The sequence below is a fragment of the Nyctereutes procyonoides genome, unplaced genomic scaffold (genome assembly GCF_905146905.1).
Source record: "Nyctereutes procyonoides isolate TBG_1078 unplaced genomic scaffold, NYPRO_anot_genome, whole genome shotgun sequence".
NCBI lineage: Eukaryota > Metazoa > Chordata > Mammalia > Carnivora > Canidae > Nyctereutes > Nyctereutes procyonoides.
The window spans coordinates 18800798-18818039 of record NW_026575141.1 but is presented as its reverse complement, the minus strand read 5'-3'; the positions used below and the strand labels follow the sequence as shown (position 1 = coordinate 18818039).

The 17242-nt window shown below is 39.9% G+C and overlaps 1 protein-coding gene across 1 annotated transcript in view; it reads right to left on the bottom strand.

The window, feature by feature from the left end:
* Positions 1 to 17242, bottom strand: part of DYNC1I1 (dynein cytoplasmic 1 intermediate chain 1) — a 311302-nt gene that overhangs the window by 118927 nt on the left and 175133 nt on the right. The window contains exon 7 of the mRNA XM_055307612.1: positions 3643 to 3732. Within this exon, the coding sequence (XP_055163587.1) occupies positions 3643 to 3732 (90 nt within the window). The remainder of the gene's footprint in view (positions 1 to 3642; positions 3733 to 17242) is intronic.

Genomic DNA, 17242 nt, shown 5'->3' with positions numbered 1-17242 from the left:
TGATTAACAACTATGAAGCCAATGACCTGAACTCATGAAATTTGAAGTTTAGAAGATGGTCTAAGTCAACGACTTTGTGGTTGCAAGATTGAAATTCAGTATACAGGGGCACCTGGGTGGTGCAGTCAGTTAAGCATCTGCCTTGTGCTCAGGTCATAAACCCAGGATCCTGTGATTCAGCCCTGTGTCAGGCTCTCCGCTCAGTGGGGAGCCTGCTTCTCTCTCTCCCTCTCCCTCTGCTGGTCCCCTTGCTTGTGCGTTCTCTCTCTGTCAAATAAATAAATAAAACCCAGTATACATTTTATTTTAGAGTCTATCCTTTTTCACAGAAATGTTAATTTCTCATTTTGTATATGAATATACTTATGTTTGTGTCTTTATGATGATCCTTCCTATTTGTTGTGCTTTCTTGAGTTTTGGGTTTTTTTTATTGACCTTAATAAGTACTTTTCTAGTTTTGTTGTTGTTCCCGTTGTTTATTTTATTTACTATATACTATATATTTTGGTTCAAATTTTGTTTTTTTTAAAATATAAAATTCATATTAAAATTCACAATTTATATTGAGTATTTTACAATCTTTCCTTGAGGTCAAAAGCTATTTTTAAAATATTCATTTCAGAAATGTCTTGCTTTGTTTCAATGATGCCACTTTGAGTTTCAATATAAAAAAAATGAAATCTTTTAAATATTTTTCAAGAGCAAATGTAAAAGACAAAAAATAAAGAAGTAAACCCACATAGCTTAAATATTAAACCTGATTAAGCAGGGACAGTGGCTCTTCTGAGAACTTTACAGTGAAGTCATTTCGTAAACAAGAGCAAGAAAACCGAACCAAACTAATAAAGAAGGATATCCTTCTCTGAAGTTAATGTGAGGTTTATGAGTTAATGTGCCTTTACAAGAGTCAAGTTTCCGATTCTGTTGTTTTACACAAAGCTACCAGAACTCTCACATAGAGAAATTTCCTAAAATTTGATTAAAAGCTAAAATGTACCTGCTGTTTTTGCTATTCCATTGTGGAAAAAACAGTGAAAACAGTAAAGTATCAAACCCTTATTTCTTTACTCTTTAGTACATTTTGATACCACACAGGCAAAAAATGTCAAAAGCGAGTGAGCACGGATTTTTTTTTCCCATCTCCCGCTTACTGGGTTCTTTCTTTCTTTTTTTTTTAACTCCCCAAAAGGCCAGATTTCTCAAAAATGTGTTCCCTGGTTTGAAATCGTGTATGTCAAGTTTCAGCCCAGAGCAAATTTTTACGGCTGAGTAATAAATCCCTGAAACTCAAGGTTCATAAGGGAAGTGCTGACACAGCCCTAACTACTATGTAGCCGTGTGAATGGCGCCACGATTATATCTGCTAGAGATTCTTTAAAAAGTTTGCAAAATACTGTCTTACTTAAAAAAAAAAAAAGCCAGAGAGAGTTTGATGCCAACATAAACATGCTTTTAACCCATTATGTGCTAATTTGCAGAAAAGCCATTAATAGAGAAAAAAGCACACAGTGCAGCACTACAGGAAATGTACTTCAAACTTCTTTTTGACTTTTAACAGGACTTTAATCAATTCCATGAAGCACAAGTAACAGTTAAAACTAGAGGGTATTTCTGCTCAGAACTTAAGAAGGGGGTTGCAATGCTTTGCCAAAGAAGACAATTTGGGGATTGGTGTGAGGGGGGCAGGAGGGACTCTGTGCCAAGACACACAAGAGACACCCTGGCTCCTTATCACCCAGAACAGCTTAAGGATATTTTGCAAAAGGAAAAACCTTTCATTTATTTATTTTAATAAATCCTGACTTATTTTGCCTCTTGCTACACCTGTGTTAATGATATTCCATTCACCAGCTTCAAAAAAAAAAAAAGTGTTCTTAGAATTTTAGGCAAAATCTCTTTAATCAAATGTATTAGAACCCCTCAGACAAAATGAACTCCTGTGCCTTCGGTGGATGCCACTGTTCAAGATGCTGAATCTACTCCCTGCCCTTAGTTGTAGCCCAGGACTTGGCAGTAATCAAAATCACTCAATGCCTGAGCAGACTGGAATAAGTATATATGACCAGTGTGTACCCATTCCTATAAAAGTCCCCAGGGACAACTCTGTGCCACATACTATGCCAGTGCCCACAGGCATCTTTAAAATTTAAACACTAAATGAGGCTTCTTTTTTTTTTTTTTAAAGATTTTTATTTATTTATCCATGAGAGACATGGGGGGGGGGGGCAGAGACACAGGCAGAGGGAGAAGCAGGCTCTATGCAGGGAACTTGACACGGGACTCGATCCTGGATCTCCAGGATCCCGCCCTGGGCTGAAGGCGGCGCTATACCACTGAGCCACCCAGGTTGCCCACTAAATGAACTTCTAATTAGACTCGTGTTGTTCTATATTTGGGACAATTAGCAGTGAATGTGGAAAAATCTTTTAAATCTATACCCTGCTTTCATGCCTACTTCGTTTGTTAGTAAGAATGACGATTTCAAAATTCTTTTATCTCCGTGGACTGAGAATCTCAAAGGGATACAAAATTGGATTTTGGGGGAATCAGTACCTGTAGTATTTCTTGTCTTGCCTTTTCTTTTTTCTTTTTTCTTTCTTGTTTTTGAGACCCAGTGCTATGACAGGATGATGCCATCATGGTGAAATATACAGTCTTTTTTTTTTTTTGATTAGTTGAATTGATGCATTTATTTTTTTTCCTTTTTTTTTAATAAATTAATTTTTATTGGTGTTCAATTTACCAACATACAGAATAACACCCAGTGCTCATCCCGTCAAGTGTCCCCCTCAGTGCCCGTCACCCATTCACCCCCACCCCCCGCCCTCCTCTCCTTCCACCACCCCTAGTTCGTTTCCCAGAGTTAGGAGTCTTCCATGTTCTGTCTCCCTTTCTGATATGAAATATACAGTCTTTAGAGTCAACTACAAATCCTGCTTATGCACTTATACAGAATGTATCCTTGGATAAGTTTTTAAACCCCTCTGTTCCTAGTTCTTTATCTGTAAAGAAGGAATAATAATACTATCTGCTTCAAAAAGATATTTTGAGGTATAGATAGTAATATCTGTAAAGGACTTAGTGCTGACTACACAGCACGCCCTTAATAAATGCTCATGATTATTATCACTGGTGCATGGAAAGGTTGTCCTTCATACAGGTAGAGTCGTGGAAGACAAGTGTGAACAGTATAGTCAACAGTAATGGTTGCTGTTAATGTTTCTGTGTAGATCACATGAATAAACTTGAGAATTTATTAACAAAATTATATCTGCTTCTTCCCTTTACCATTATCATTGGGGATATACGATGTAGTAAACCAGGAAACATGACAATGGGCAACAACTCTCTTATTTTATCACTATTTAGTCATAATTTTACTGGAATTGTGACTGGACTGGTTGCTGGAATTGTGGATGGTTTCTATTTTATTTACTTCTATCAGTCAAAAAAACAAATGACTCCTGCTTCAGGGATTACAGTTTATGGCACTAACTGTGACATACTGAACCACCACATAAAACCTTTCACACAGGGAGTGTGCATTTAATTTCTACTTACCAGGATAGCCTCTTATGTTGGTAAACAATAATCACAATAAAATGACGACTAATTTATCTCCCATACCACACCATATCATACCTTCCTTCACCTCCTGCTTTTGGTCTTGATTTTCCAGTTCTGAATCGTGGCCAACTTTAGGTTCTACCATTTCCTCATCTTCCTCATCCTCTAGAAAAAAGAAAGAGAAAAATGCATTATTTTCTTTCCTTCAAATCAAAGCCTTTGGTTGATGGTGGGAGGTAGGGGCAAAGGGTAAAGTTCCAATCATTTAGGGCAACTTCTAAGTAAATCAGTCCTCAATGAATGCCCAGGATATATGTTCATGAATATATGAATAAATTAACTCCAAAAGGGGCCTCTTTGAAAGTTCCCCCAAGCTGCTGAGAAAACCGCCTGAGTCGGCACCTGCTAACATCCATCTCCAGGCCCTCACCACATGGGATGTCTTGGAATTGCCTCTCTGACCTCTGAAGCTTCTTCAGAGATGACCCAGGAACAGATCTCAAAATGTTTCCACCTGGGGCACAGTCTCCACAGGGAACACCTGCTGTACAGACGACTCATTTCCAATTTAATTCTCACCAAATTAATTTGTTTTTGACCTACAGGGAAGGGTTAAATACAGGTCTGACCCCAGGTCAAATGCCATTGGCAAGTAAACAACCAGGGATTAGAGCCCCAAAAGTCACTGCCATTGGCCTGGAAGAAAGCAACCAACCCAAAATGGCATTTACACATTCAGAGCAGCTCATGCATTAATGTGAATTTAATGAGCACCAACAAATGGACCCAGTCTGCTACCACCCCCAGATGTTACAGTGCCCTTCCTGCCCTATGCAAATGTGTGCTCACATGCTCTCAACCTGCCTTTCTTAGAAGGCCCCTTCATAACAGAGTGCTTGAAATCATCAGTCACAACATACAAGATGTAGGGGAGAGTCAAGGTGTCACAAGAAAATCCAGCGTAGAGAAATAAAATGATATAAAAAATTAAAACTTGCTTTCACAGCTTTTAAAATATATTATCTTCTCTCCTGAGTATCATATATTCACTGGACATTATTGATTTCATTGTTTCAAACTGAATTTAAAAGAAATGACTTCACTTACTCCTCGCCCATACATTCATTTTTATATTCATTCATCCATCAGATATTTACAGACTTTCTGTAAGATCTCAAGCTCTATGGATAGTCTTATTTCCATCATAATAAATCCTGAGATTTATATCAACTCAAAATTTCAGTACCAACCACTTAGAGAATGCATTATAACTGCATTCCTAAATGCCCAAATAAATATCTGTAGCCTGAAAAGCAACTCCAAAAGCCTGACTACATTAAGCAAGTGATTGAGGAAGAAATAATCAACTTAAAAAATCTGGATGTGTAAAGCATGGCATTGCACTTTAGATATTAAAATTTTTTTAATGTGAATTTTAACTAGAACAGTACCCTAGGTACACGGGTATAGAATGTGGAACCAACCTCATCACTTTATAACCACACTATATATGTATTAGAAAGAATGTCAAACACTTTTAAGTAAAATGGTCATTTATTATTAACACATGCAATAGAGAATTGCACTTGAAATTTTGAAAAGAACACTGAGTCACCCTGATTTTTAGACAAAACTATAAAGTTTTCAACAGTATACCTAAGTCCTTATCCATATATAAAGATACTACTGCTATCTACCCATTAAATAGGGTATGCAGAAAATAAATAAATAAATAGGGTATGCAAACACAAACATTTGGATGTTGAAGTCTTAATCCCTAGTATTTCAGAATGTGACTATATTTGGAAATAGGATCATTACAGATATATTTAGTTAAGACAAGATCAGACTGGAGTACGTGGGGGCACCTAATCTGATATGACTGGTAGTCTTATAAAAATGGGAAATTTAGACACATATTCACACATAGGGAGAATGCCATGGGGCTGGAAAAGACTGGAATGATGCTTCTACTGGCCAAAGAGTGCCCAAGATTGCCAGCAAGCCATCAGAAACTAGGGAAAAGGCACAGAACTGATTTTTTCCCTAACAGCCCTCAGAAGGAACCACTCCCTGCCAATATCCGGATCTTGGGATGCTAGCATCCAGAACTAAGATGTTAAATTTCCACTGCTTAAACCATACAGACTGTAGTACTTTGTTACAGGAGCCCTAGCAAACTAATACAACCGGTAAAATGCCTTCCTTTCTACGACTCTATAATCTAGTAGAAGCGATACAAGACCTATATGATAATAATGCCTAAGGCAATCATGAATGCTTTACTTGTAAAATCTAGTTTATCAAAATTTGGTACCATTGCCCTCATTTTCTAGATGATGAGACAGAGTAAACTGCCCCAACAAAACCTTCAACCATGTCAGACTTCAGGTTTTGTGTGGCTCTGCCTGTTTTCAGATCTATGAGCTTTAACCACCAGGCATAGCATTCCCTCACCCACACCATGACATAAGGCGGCCTTGAACAAAGGCCTAAGGTAGAAGCAGGTACAGTGTTCAGCTGCAGTGTAAGGAAGGGTTTTTATAGGCCCTTCAGGGTGGATATAGCTTGGCCTTCTACTTCCAAGAGGCAAGTACCTGTAAGGCTCTGCTGTGGAGAAGTTAGATTTCACATCCTTGAGAGCTATAGATGATGGGTTGTTTTATTTATTAAGATACATAGGCTGCATCTAAATTCTAGTTTCATCTTCATTTTGGAATCCATTGCCCTGAGACCAAACCATCAAGGCCTAATACAAAGCCTCACTTCCTCTGGCTACACAGATTCACAAATTGGGTTGGGAGCAGTACCTCAAGGGAAGTAACTGATCTGGGTTCAAGGCCAGGGTCTACCTCTCGCTAGTCCCTTGATTTTATACAATTCATAGAAACTCTCTGAGGCCCTGTTTCCTCATCTGCTGAACTCGGATAATAATCCTTTCTTAAAACACAATGTTGCAAGAATAACCAAATAAAATAATTGAGAGGGATTTGCTTTTTATTTTTATTTATTTTTTTTTAATTTTATTTTATTTTTATTTTTTTAAATTTTTTATTTATTTATGATAGTCACAGAGAGAGAGAGAGAGAGGCGCAGAGGCACAGGCAGAGGGAGAAGCAGGCTCCATGCACCGGGAGCCCGACGTGGGACTCGATCCTGGGTCTCCAGGATCGCGCCCTGGGCCAAAGGCAGGCGCCAAACCGCTGCGCCACCCAGGGATCCCAGGGGATTTGCTTTTTAAACCAAGAGAGTTGGGGATACCCATACAAAGAGGCCTTCAAACAAGTGTTGCATTAGCTTGTGTATCAACCAAGCATTTACGGAGCACTTAACTCTGTACCAGGTGTTGTGTATCCAAGAGGGAATAATACAGACCAAAAATAAATAAATGAATGAATAAAAAATAAAAACATCTCTGTGCTCATGGAGCTGCCATTTGAGGTGGGGGAGAGAAACCACAAATAAACAAAATATATTGTATCAGATAAATGTTATGAGGAAAGTGGAAGCCAGAGAGGAGAATTTGGGAATGCTGTAGGCAAGGGAGGAAGAGCTGACATTTAAAATAGAGTGGTCAAGGAAGGCCATACCGATGTGACATTTGAACAAACACTTCAAGGAGTTAAGAGTAAAGCTGTGTAAAGATCTTGGGAAAGACTAATAATAACACATTCTTCCATCTTATTCTGTGGACCCAGGGGGTGTCATGGGTCAAGGTTTAAATTAACTTATTATCAGTTCCACTGACTCCAGAATTATAGAAAATAATTGTGCTTTAATCAGAGCCATCTGTTTGTACATTCCCATCTTCTAGTTCTTAAAATGAAGTCAGTTTCACTGAATGACTTGATTAGTCAGCTTTAAATAGTATCAAGTTCCCACTTTTTGCAGATATAAGGGTCTTTATTTTAAACATTAATTCCTGAGTCAAAATGCAATATCACAACAGAAAATAGTCTATTGGAGGTGCCTGGGTGGCTTAGCTGGTTAAGCGCCTGACTCGATCTCAGCTTTGGTCGAGATCTCAGGGTCAGGGGGATCAAGCCCCATGATGGGCTCCATGCTCAGTGGGGAGCCTGCCGGAGAATCTCTCTCTCCCTCTGCCTCTGCTCCTCCCTGCCCCCTGCATGTGTGTGCTCTCTCACTAATTTTTTTTTTTTTTTTTAAAGAAAATAGTCTATAAAGTCTTGGTTATACCAGAGGTAGGTTTGGGATAGTAATGTGTTGCTTTATACATGAAGCATGTGGGAAAACCACAGGTTATCTAACTATTTAAATAACTATTTAAATAGAAAATTCTTCCCCAGAGAATATGCTTTTGATGAACTTTAAAAATCCAAATACTTAATATGTTTATAATCTGTGCAAAGTCCCACAATGAAATACTATGAATAACAGAGAAACAAATTCTTAAAAAAATAATACCTGACCTTTTCAAGTGGTTACAAACTAGTTGTAGGCATTAATTTTTAGTGGCCACAGGATTCTTTGTCTATCAGCCTTTTAAAGACACAAAGTAAGTGTTTCAGTAGATTTGTTAAGGAAATAAAACAAGAGACTGGTTCGTTTCTCTGCATACTGATATGTTTGCCTTGCTCAGCACTGAGAGTCTATTTTTCTTTAAGACTCTGGTTTCCTTTCTGGTGCAATTGGAATTACTTCTGTTGAAACGATTTTCAAAACAGTTAAATAACTAAAGAAAAGGATTTATGTAGACCCGCTACAGACTACTGATATATGAGTTGTGCCACTAGTTCATACCCGGTTACATTTCCTCTGAGATTGGAGGGAAAAAAAATTACCACCCATGTATGGTTTCCTGTACCAGGTCCACACAAATTAAACTAGTGGTAGAAGTTAATTACCTGTCAGTCCAAGGGGCTAATTTCAAACAATGGTATCTTTTAGACATTTTATTTTATTTAGCACCCAAGTTCTGCCATCGGCAGCTTCTGCATTCACTCCTCTAAAGTTGGGAAAATCTTTGGTAACCACTGTCCTCTTCATTAGGATTTCCTAAAGGTCTAAGAATGGACAGCTACATGTTCAGCAGCAATCACACATGACACACTTAGCACAAGGCCTGGCCCTCTGCATGAGCTCTGGAAGGGTTGTTCACTCTCCCAAACTGCATTTCAAAATCAAATCAAGGCAATCCATTTACAGATGCTCCAGGCCTCTGACTGTTGATCTGCCCTGATGGCCTCACAGAGCTGGGACTTTGCAAGGAGAGTGCAGTGAACGTCTGTCACTGTCTGCCAATACTATATCAAAACCCCTTTCTGTCCAGGGGTGTTCCTCTTGTAGTGCACGCTGAACCCCTACTTTCTTCTCCCAAAGCCCAAGGGGAGACAGCTTCCTGCCCCTCATCTCCCAGTGACCGGAATACAGGCAGGCTCTTAGCAGTGAGACTACATGCTCCTAACTGGGACTTTGTCTTTGGAGCCAGGAGGCGACGCCAAGGGACTAGCAAGGATTAATTTCTGGCAGCATGCCGTAGTAGCAGCAATGTCTCAACATCCTGGCCAGATTGTTCCAGAGGTCCACAGTCTGGGTTCCCTCGGTCTCTGTTCCTTTATAAGCCTATTCCTTCTGCCTCCTGTTGATCCTGTGAGCACCAGATTTCCTTCCAATAAATCTCACCAGAGGTGATGTCAACACCAGATTTCCTTCCAATAAATCCCACTGGACTTAGCGCCGGCTGCTTGCAACCAGAACCCTGAGCAACACAGGGCGGCCCTCTGTGAAGAGAAGGGCTTGTTTTTATAAGGTCAATGGGTTCTCACTTTCTTCTGCTCTCTCAGGGCCTGCAAAGCCCCGGGATAAGAGAGCCTGAGTGCCCAACCCTTGCCCTCGCTGCCCATCTCCTGGCTTTTCATGAGGGGGCTGTGGCCCCTCCATGTGCCACCTCATTGAAGACTACTAAGTCTGGTCAGGTGGAGGAATGTTACAGTGAGCAGAATGGGCCATTTCACACCATCCTTCTTGATTCTAAAGGGCAACTTACTGTTGCCAAAGGGGAAAGTAATACACAAAGCAATACCATGTGACTTTGAATCCGAAAGGCTAAGGACTCTAAAATGCACAATTACTTTATGTATCACTTAGAAAACAATGGCCACTAATTAAACTATAACCCATCATCAATTCTAATATGAAAAATCATGAATGCTGGAATTGATAAAATAATTTGTGGCTTAGAAATGAAGAGAAACTAGCTTCCAAAAGATAAAAGGGATGACAAGGACACAGAGTCAGTTCTAAATCAAGCTTGTTACTGTGTTGCTGTTGGTGAACACACTTGGGAGAGATACAAAGGCCCTTTTTGTTTTTTTGGTTTTTTAGATGTTTTCCTTTCAACCCAAGAACAAATACCCTGGCCACTTTTATATAATTCTATCTATAAATATTTCAAATGGTGACTATTTTAAAAACATTTTTATTTTTTCAATAGAAAAACAGAAAGATTAGGATTGATTTTCAATTTAAAAGATAATTCACTGTAATGGAGGTATTCTTTGCAATTCAGTCCTTGGCCTCATCTTTTCTCATATCAAATGCCACTCTAGATTATACTGTAACCCATGTCTTCCACCATAATTCACAAATTGGTATCTCCAGCCAACATATTCCTTCCAGGCTCCAGATTCTGACATTCCCACAGGCACCTCACATTTGACGTGTTCAAAGCAGAATTTCTACCCTCTGTGGAGACCTGCTCCTTTGATTACACTCTCCATCCTGCTAAATAGTACCGCCATTCACATGGGTTCACAACTGGACACCAGACTACATACCACCTTCAATTTCTCTTTGGCATTAGGGCCTGCAAGACAGGGACTCTAAGTCCTTTCAATTTCTCACTACCAGTTGTGTTCTCTATTTCTAGTAGTTTCACTTTTTTTTTATTTAAACACATCTATGTGTCCTTTCTACACACACACACACACACACACACACACACACACACACCCCCTCTATAACGACCTAAAAATGTTAGTATAAAATCCCTTAACTCCTTCCTGTCTTCTCCACCTTATATTCCATTCTGGATAATGCAGAATCACCCAGTGTACCAGTAGATTCATGCCTCAAGAGCACTGTATAGAAGTTTTTTTGTGTCTGTGTTGGTCTTCCCTTCAATATCCAGGAGGTAATTATTACTAGTCCATGGTGATACAATTCCAGAGCTTTAACACTTCTTCCCAATGCGATTTGTTGATCTTCTTCATTATTCTATCCCTCTACCTTGTATATATCTCTATGACAGCATATCTCAGACCACTTGAAATTAAGATTATGCCTCTATCTCCACAACCAGATGAAAAGTCCTCCAAAGACCTATTCCTGTTAGTATCATCAGTGTCAAGTACTGAGACTAGCAATATCACGAGAGGTGCTTGATCTGGAAAGATAGTCATGAACCACATCTTGTAGGACCCTGGCATGATAGAGCAAGTTTGGACTTTTTTTCTGGAGATTAGTATCCCCCTTTTAATAAGCATAAATCTCATTTAGTCCATATCATTTAAAATTTCAAAAGGAAGTCAAGGCACTAGTAATGCCAAATATGGCTTTTGGAACCTTAATCATCTCCTTTCCAGTCGGCCCTTAATACACATTCTAATATATTTAAGAGGTGGCCTGACTCTGGATGAAAATTATTGTTGCTAACCAGCCCTGCAGGGAAACCAGAGCCTTTTAAAAACAAAAGAGAGAAGGTCTGACTTTATGTAAGAATATGGAAGCTATGGAGGGTGGAGAGGATTAGGGATGAGGGAGACAGTAAGAAGGTAAACCATAGCTGTAGGCCAACAGACGATGAGAATTTGACCTAGGATGGTTCAGTTGCCAGTGGGCGTGATGAACTGGACTGAATTTAGACATGTATTTATACAGCAGACAGTGAGGGCTCTCGTACAGAACTCACTCAAGTCACCCTATCCTTGGACCAATTCTGTGTACAGTTAGCCAACTTTGCCAGGAGTCCAAAGAGAGCCACCCTCCCGATATGTATCACAGCGGCCAAAATAAAGTATAACATGCACCACTGAATGCTTACACAAACCAAGGTGAGCGCCTCTGTGCTTTAAAAATATGCAGGAAAGACATATTTTGTGGGATTTTCAGTAAGCACTTTGTTAAATATACTACACGCTAATATTTAAAAAGCCTTCACTTTCTGGTCTAGAAAAATCTGGCCAGAGTAAAGAAAACATACATTTCTCATCGTACAGAGCGCTCCTGTTAACACTGTAGGCCACATCAGTTCTCTCCTAAGGCTCTAACATGACAGTACTTGGAAAGGGTACTTCCTGGTGGAATGACACCCAAGGCATTGCAAATGGGAGGAAATGAAAGCAAATATTCAAAATGAGAGAGGAAGCCAGAGAATAGTACTTTTTAGCAGCTGTTTCTACAACTCATAACTGCTGATATATAATATTGGGCAGTAAATATGTGTTGAATCAAGCTGACATGGATTAGCCAGCTCATATGGAAGAATGGAGACCAGGAAGAGAACAATGCCCTTTTCGGAGGTGTCCAGGCAGGAATCCATGGGTATCTAGAGCATTTGCTATTTGGTTATGGGAAGGCTTGCTTGACCTGTATTTCCATAAATTTTCCTGCTTAAAAACCTTGACTGGTTCCTCAATGCCTAAATTAGCTCAGCATTTAAGGCCCATCCCCAGCTCACCTGAACTTAATTCTCTAATGTTGCTCAGAGCAGACTAGCTCTTGACCCTACTATGTATGAAATAGGACAAGTTTGTTGTCATTCTCCATCCTCCCCCTCTCTAGTCTTTTATATTTTTCAGGTGCCTGTCTCTTCAAGCTTTCTCAGGAAGTCATGAAATCTTCAACCTCAGATGAGAGTGACTGGATGAAGTAATTCACACCAATGGATTAGAGAATGGTGACCCAAATAAATTAATTTCTAATGGCACACTACAGCAGGACCTGGAAAAGAGGAAAATTTTAAAAGAGCACGGCTGATGTTCAAATCATTCCTCTGTCTTGCATTCTTGGAAGCAGAACCATCCACTGCACAACTCCAGAAGACAGCATTCCCCTTGTGCTCTATGTGAATATGTGAACAGGGCCTCCTGGAGTTGTATAGAGCATAGACTTAGCAGCTTTATGGTATAGTGGTCTACACACACACACACACACACACTCGGCAATAATTCGAAACACTTGCAAATGTAGTTCTTGTTAATTCTATCTCTTTGCATCTCCTACCTCCAGCCTTTCTCAATGCCAAACCTTGCTATAAACAGCACCATCAGATTAAAACAGAACTGGTCGTGTAAATGTCCTATTGAAAGCCTTGACAGTTCTCATCACATGCAGAATGAAAGCTGGATTCCTTGGCTACATCTTCAAGTCCTCTAGGGTGTGGCCCCAGCATGTGCTTCCTGCCTGCATTTCCTCTACTGATAGTGTGTCTGCTGCATAAACTTCCACATTCCATCTACCGTTTGGTTCATGTTTCTCCCTCGGCTAAACTCCCTCCTTCCCTTCCTTTTACAAAATATGAGCATCTAATAACGTGGCAGATGCTATTCCAGGTGCTGGAGACAAAGGTAGTGAACAAAACAGACAAAACTTCATGCCTTCATGGAGCTTGCACTCTAGTAGAGGAGAGAGAGAATGGACAAGATAAGCAAGAAGAGTATATGGTAGGTTAGGGAATTTCAAGAGCCAAGGAGAAAAGCAAAAGCAAGGAAGGGAGGCAGAAGTGGCGGGTATCACAATTTTTACACAGGTAGCTGGAGAGGTCCTCACTGAGAGATGGCATTCAAAAACAAGCCCCAGGGAACTGAGGGACCAAGCCTTCTGGATACTTGGGCAAAGCATTCTAGATAGGCGAAACAAAAGCACAGGGGCAAAAACAAAAGACAAACAAAACAAAACAAAACAAAAAAAAAAAAAAACACCACAGGGGCAAGATTTTGCCTGGACTGCTTGAGACCTCAAATACCTTCACATCTTCCCCATGTGTAAAATCTAGCTGTACTTCAAGATCTGATCCAAATAACCACCCCTCCCTGCTCCACCAGCTCCCCAAATCTCTCCTGTTCTCCTTCTTTGGGAGGGATTTGTTCCTCATTTAGCCCTTCAAAGCACTGCAGTTGGGTCTCTCCTAACACTGTTTTCTCATCAAAGAACTAGCATGTTTAAAATGATGGCGTTTCTCATTGTCTACTTTATCTACTATGTGTTTAAGTAGGACATCTCTGTACATTTATGAGTTTACTTCTCTACCCAAGACTCGACATTTCTTGGGAGTAGGACGCATTAATTACTCATAGTTATTTACCCCAGTATGATTGTTAAGTATTTTTCACTGCTTTAAATGTTAACAATCTCACTTCTTCAGTAGTTCTAAAGAGCACATTTTTCCAGTGGTTTCTCATTGTTTTATTTATTTATTTATTTAGTTAGTTAGTTAGTTAGTTAGTTAGTTAGTTTCTCATTGTTTTAACTGGATTACAAATCTCCTCAATTCAATCTCAACTTCTAAGGTTCCTTTCCTTGATCACTAGGTTTTGTCATCATTGACAGCAACAAATTTCAAAACTTATCCAGAGACTCTGTATACTTATTGTGAGGCTCATGGTCCTTTATTTTGTTTCTTGTCCTGGTCACTGCTCACTAGATATTTACTCATCACCTAATGTATGCTCAGATCTTGTCCTGTTTTTCATGGAAAAACAAGAGCTATTAATTTATCGGGTCATAGATGTCAAGTTTTGTGGTAAATGTTTTATGTCCATTAGCCTATTTAATCCTCATAATAACTCACTGAGGCAGACAAAATGAGTTCTCTCTATACATGAGGAAGCTGGGCTTACATAGGGAAGATGATCTGACTCAGGTCACAGAGCTAGAGGAAGCAACAGAGCCAACATTCAAACCTATGTTTTCACAACTCCCAAACTCTCCCAATTTCCTGCTAAATCCTACTAAATACTATAAAGGAAGAAAAGGGAACTGTAATAGACATTTGTGGCTTGACCACCCAGAATACACCATCCCACTTCTTGGAAATACAGTCTCTCTATTCTTCTTTGGTGCACCCATCCTTTCCTGCTCCCAGTTAAATAAATTCTACTTAAGATTTAGGGGATAACTTTGTATCTGGGCAATGGTCAATGAGACTTAATCTCAGTATTTTCTTTGGTCATCAGTAGAATGACCGTATAATCTAGTGTCCAAAATGGGATACTTCTGAGAGGGAATGAGAGGCCAATGGATATTTAAACAGGGCAGGCAGGTATGAATGAGGATGGTCTGGGCAAACTGGGATGTGTGGTCACCCTCTACTACAGGCAAGTGGATACCTCCCTTATATTGGATTGCATGACTGTTCTGGCTAACCCAGGACACATGGTCACCCTCACCATCTGGGAGGTAGATTCCTCTTCTCCACTGGACTGGTACTATACTGATGTGGAACTGAAGCTCTTCTGCCTCCCCATATGGAGCATGAATGAGAATCAATAATGATCCTGCTTCACCCAAGAGATGGATAGTGGTAACTCACAGTTGGAGACCTAAAATGAGCAGTAGCTGAAGCCAGCATGTGTCTAGAATCTAGGGCCTTGATTTTTATTTATACGAGCCAACAAACTTCCTTTTGGCTTAACTGATTATTCTGGGTTGGTTTCTCATACAACCCAGATAAGTACAAATGGTCAATTACTAATAATTATGAAGTACCTATTTTGTGTTCTGTGTTTCCTCTACATGATTTCTTGTGGCACACACACTGTCCTGCGTGGTAGCAGAGGGGTCAAATGCATGAGTCCTGTGCCACAGTGCTCAGGTTCAAATCCTGCTTTTACCATGTAGTAGCAGCCTCTGACTACTTAATTAACTCCTTGAGCCTCGGTTTCCTTAGCTGTTGATTACAGAATTATTCTCCTTGGATAATGATTTTTTAGTTGCTTAATATACTTAAAGCACGTTTTACAGTATTGATGAGAAACTGAGATTCAAAGAGGTTACACAATCTGCTGAAAGCTAACCAGCTACTAAATTATAAAGGCAGACTCCAAACCCAATATTCTGAGGTTCCAAATTCCATTCCATTTCAACACTGTGTCCCCACCACCTCCCACCTGCTTGAGCAAGGCTCTAAGGGATGGTGATGTCTCAATGGGTTGGGAGGAGAGAACAGGCGTGGCCAGTAGAGAATAAAGTTCATGAAGTAGCAAATGGCTTTGCAGCACACCTGAAAGCAGAGCTGCCACTCATGTTCTATCAGACAGCCTTCAGCTTCTCGCTCCTTGCCTCTTCCAGTTTCTGCATGGCTTTAGCAATGTGAGGAGGCTGCTTTACAATCCATGTGTAGAGACGGAACTATTCCCATTTACTTCAGGGAGGTCTGCACAGTCTTGTTTTCTCCAGGACAAGACCATGCCTACAAGGATGTACCCTATTCCAGTTCATACTGCATGGGTTACACCCTTCCCTTGCTGATCCTGCTTCAACCAAGCCAGCCTCCCAGCCTTTTCTTGATCTTGCTGAGAACTCTCACATCTCATGGCTTTTATGTGCTATTCCCTCTCCCAGGAATTCTCTTTACTCAAATACTCAGATGTCTTCCTCATGACATTTTAAGAGTCCATGTGCAAATGTAACATCATCCATGAAGTCTTGCCTATGCTACCTATATAATATAGCAACGTGTCTCGCCCCAATCTGCCCTGACGCCCAACATTTGTTTTTCTCTTACCCTGATTTTCCCCCCTCATAGCATTGATAACTAACTGATTTTGTACATTTATTTATGTATGTATTTACTGTCTGTCTGCCACCGCTATAACAGGAATGCGACAATGTCAGTGACTGTGACTCTGCTTTACCTGAAGCACCTAGAAAAGAGCTAGGTATGTGGGAGGTGGCAGTAAGTATCTGTTGCATGGTGACATGACTGAACACACAAAGAATAGAAAGCAGCACTGGTCCTCAAACCAGAATGTGATTCCTGAAGGTAACAGAGTGATGGCAGTCCCTGTTATGGAAATCAGGATTCCTCCTACCCCACTACCACCTTGTCATAAGACGCTTATGGACCCAACAGATATTGTTCCTTGAAATGAGAATTAGCTTCTCTTTAGAATCTGTATTCTCTAGAAAACGGAAATGAGATTATTTTAGTACTTTTTATTTCAGCATTTTCTTGTTCTGGTGTTCAGTCCCCAGTCCAGAGAGAACTGATATATTTTCCATCTGGAAATACATCAAAATTCATCACAGTTCAATTCTAAGGGAAGATCATTAGCACATTTGTTTGCTTTTATCCTGGCATTAACAACTCTATTTGGGGCTAAATTATTTCCCCTGGTTTCAACGTCAAGTTTTCCCATTGGCTCAAATATGAAGTCCCTTGTCTGTCAGTGCAATAATTTTCTATTAATTATAAAAGAAGAAAGCTGGCAGTTTGAGAGTCTTAAGGGAAGCATTTGTCTAATCCAAGAAACTGATTTTCCAGTTACTTGGACTAAGTACAACTCTCAGTTGTGGTCAGATTCACAGATTTCAAAGTGCCCCTTGTTTTTACTTTCTGGTCAGTCTAGACAGACATGGTTCTTTCCTTCATTTTTCAAGCTGCTGAAACACCAAGTTGGTCAAAAAAATCTGAATCTCTAGGGAATAAATGGAG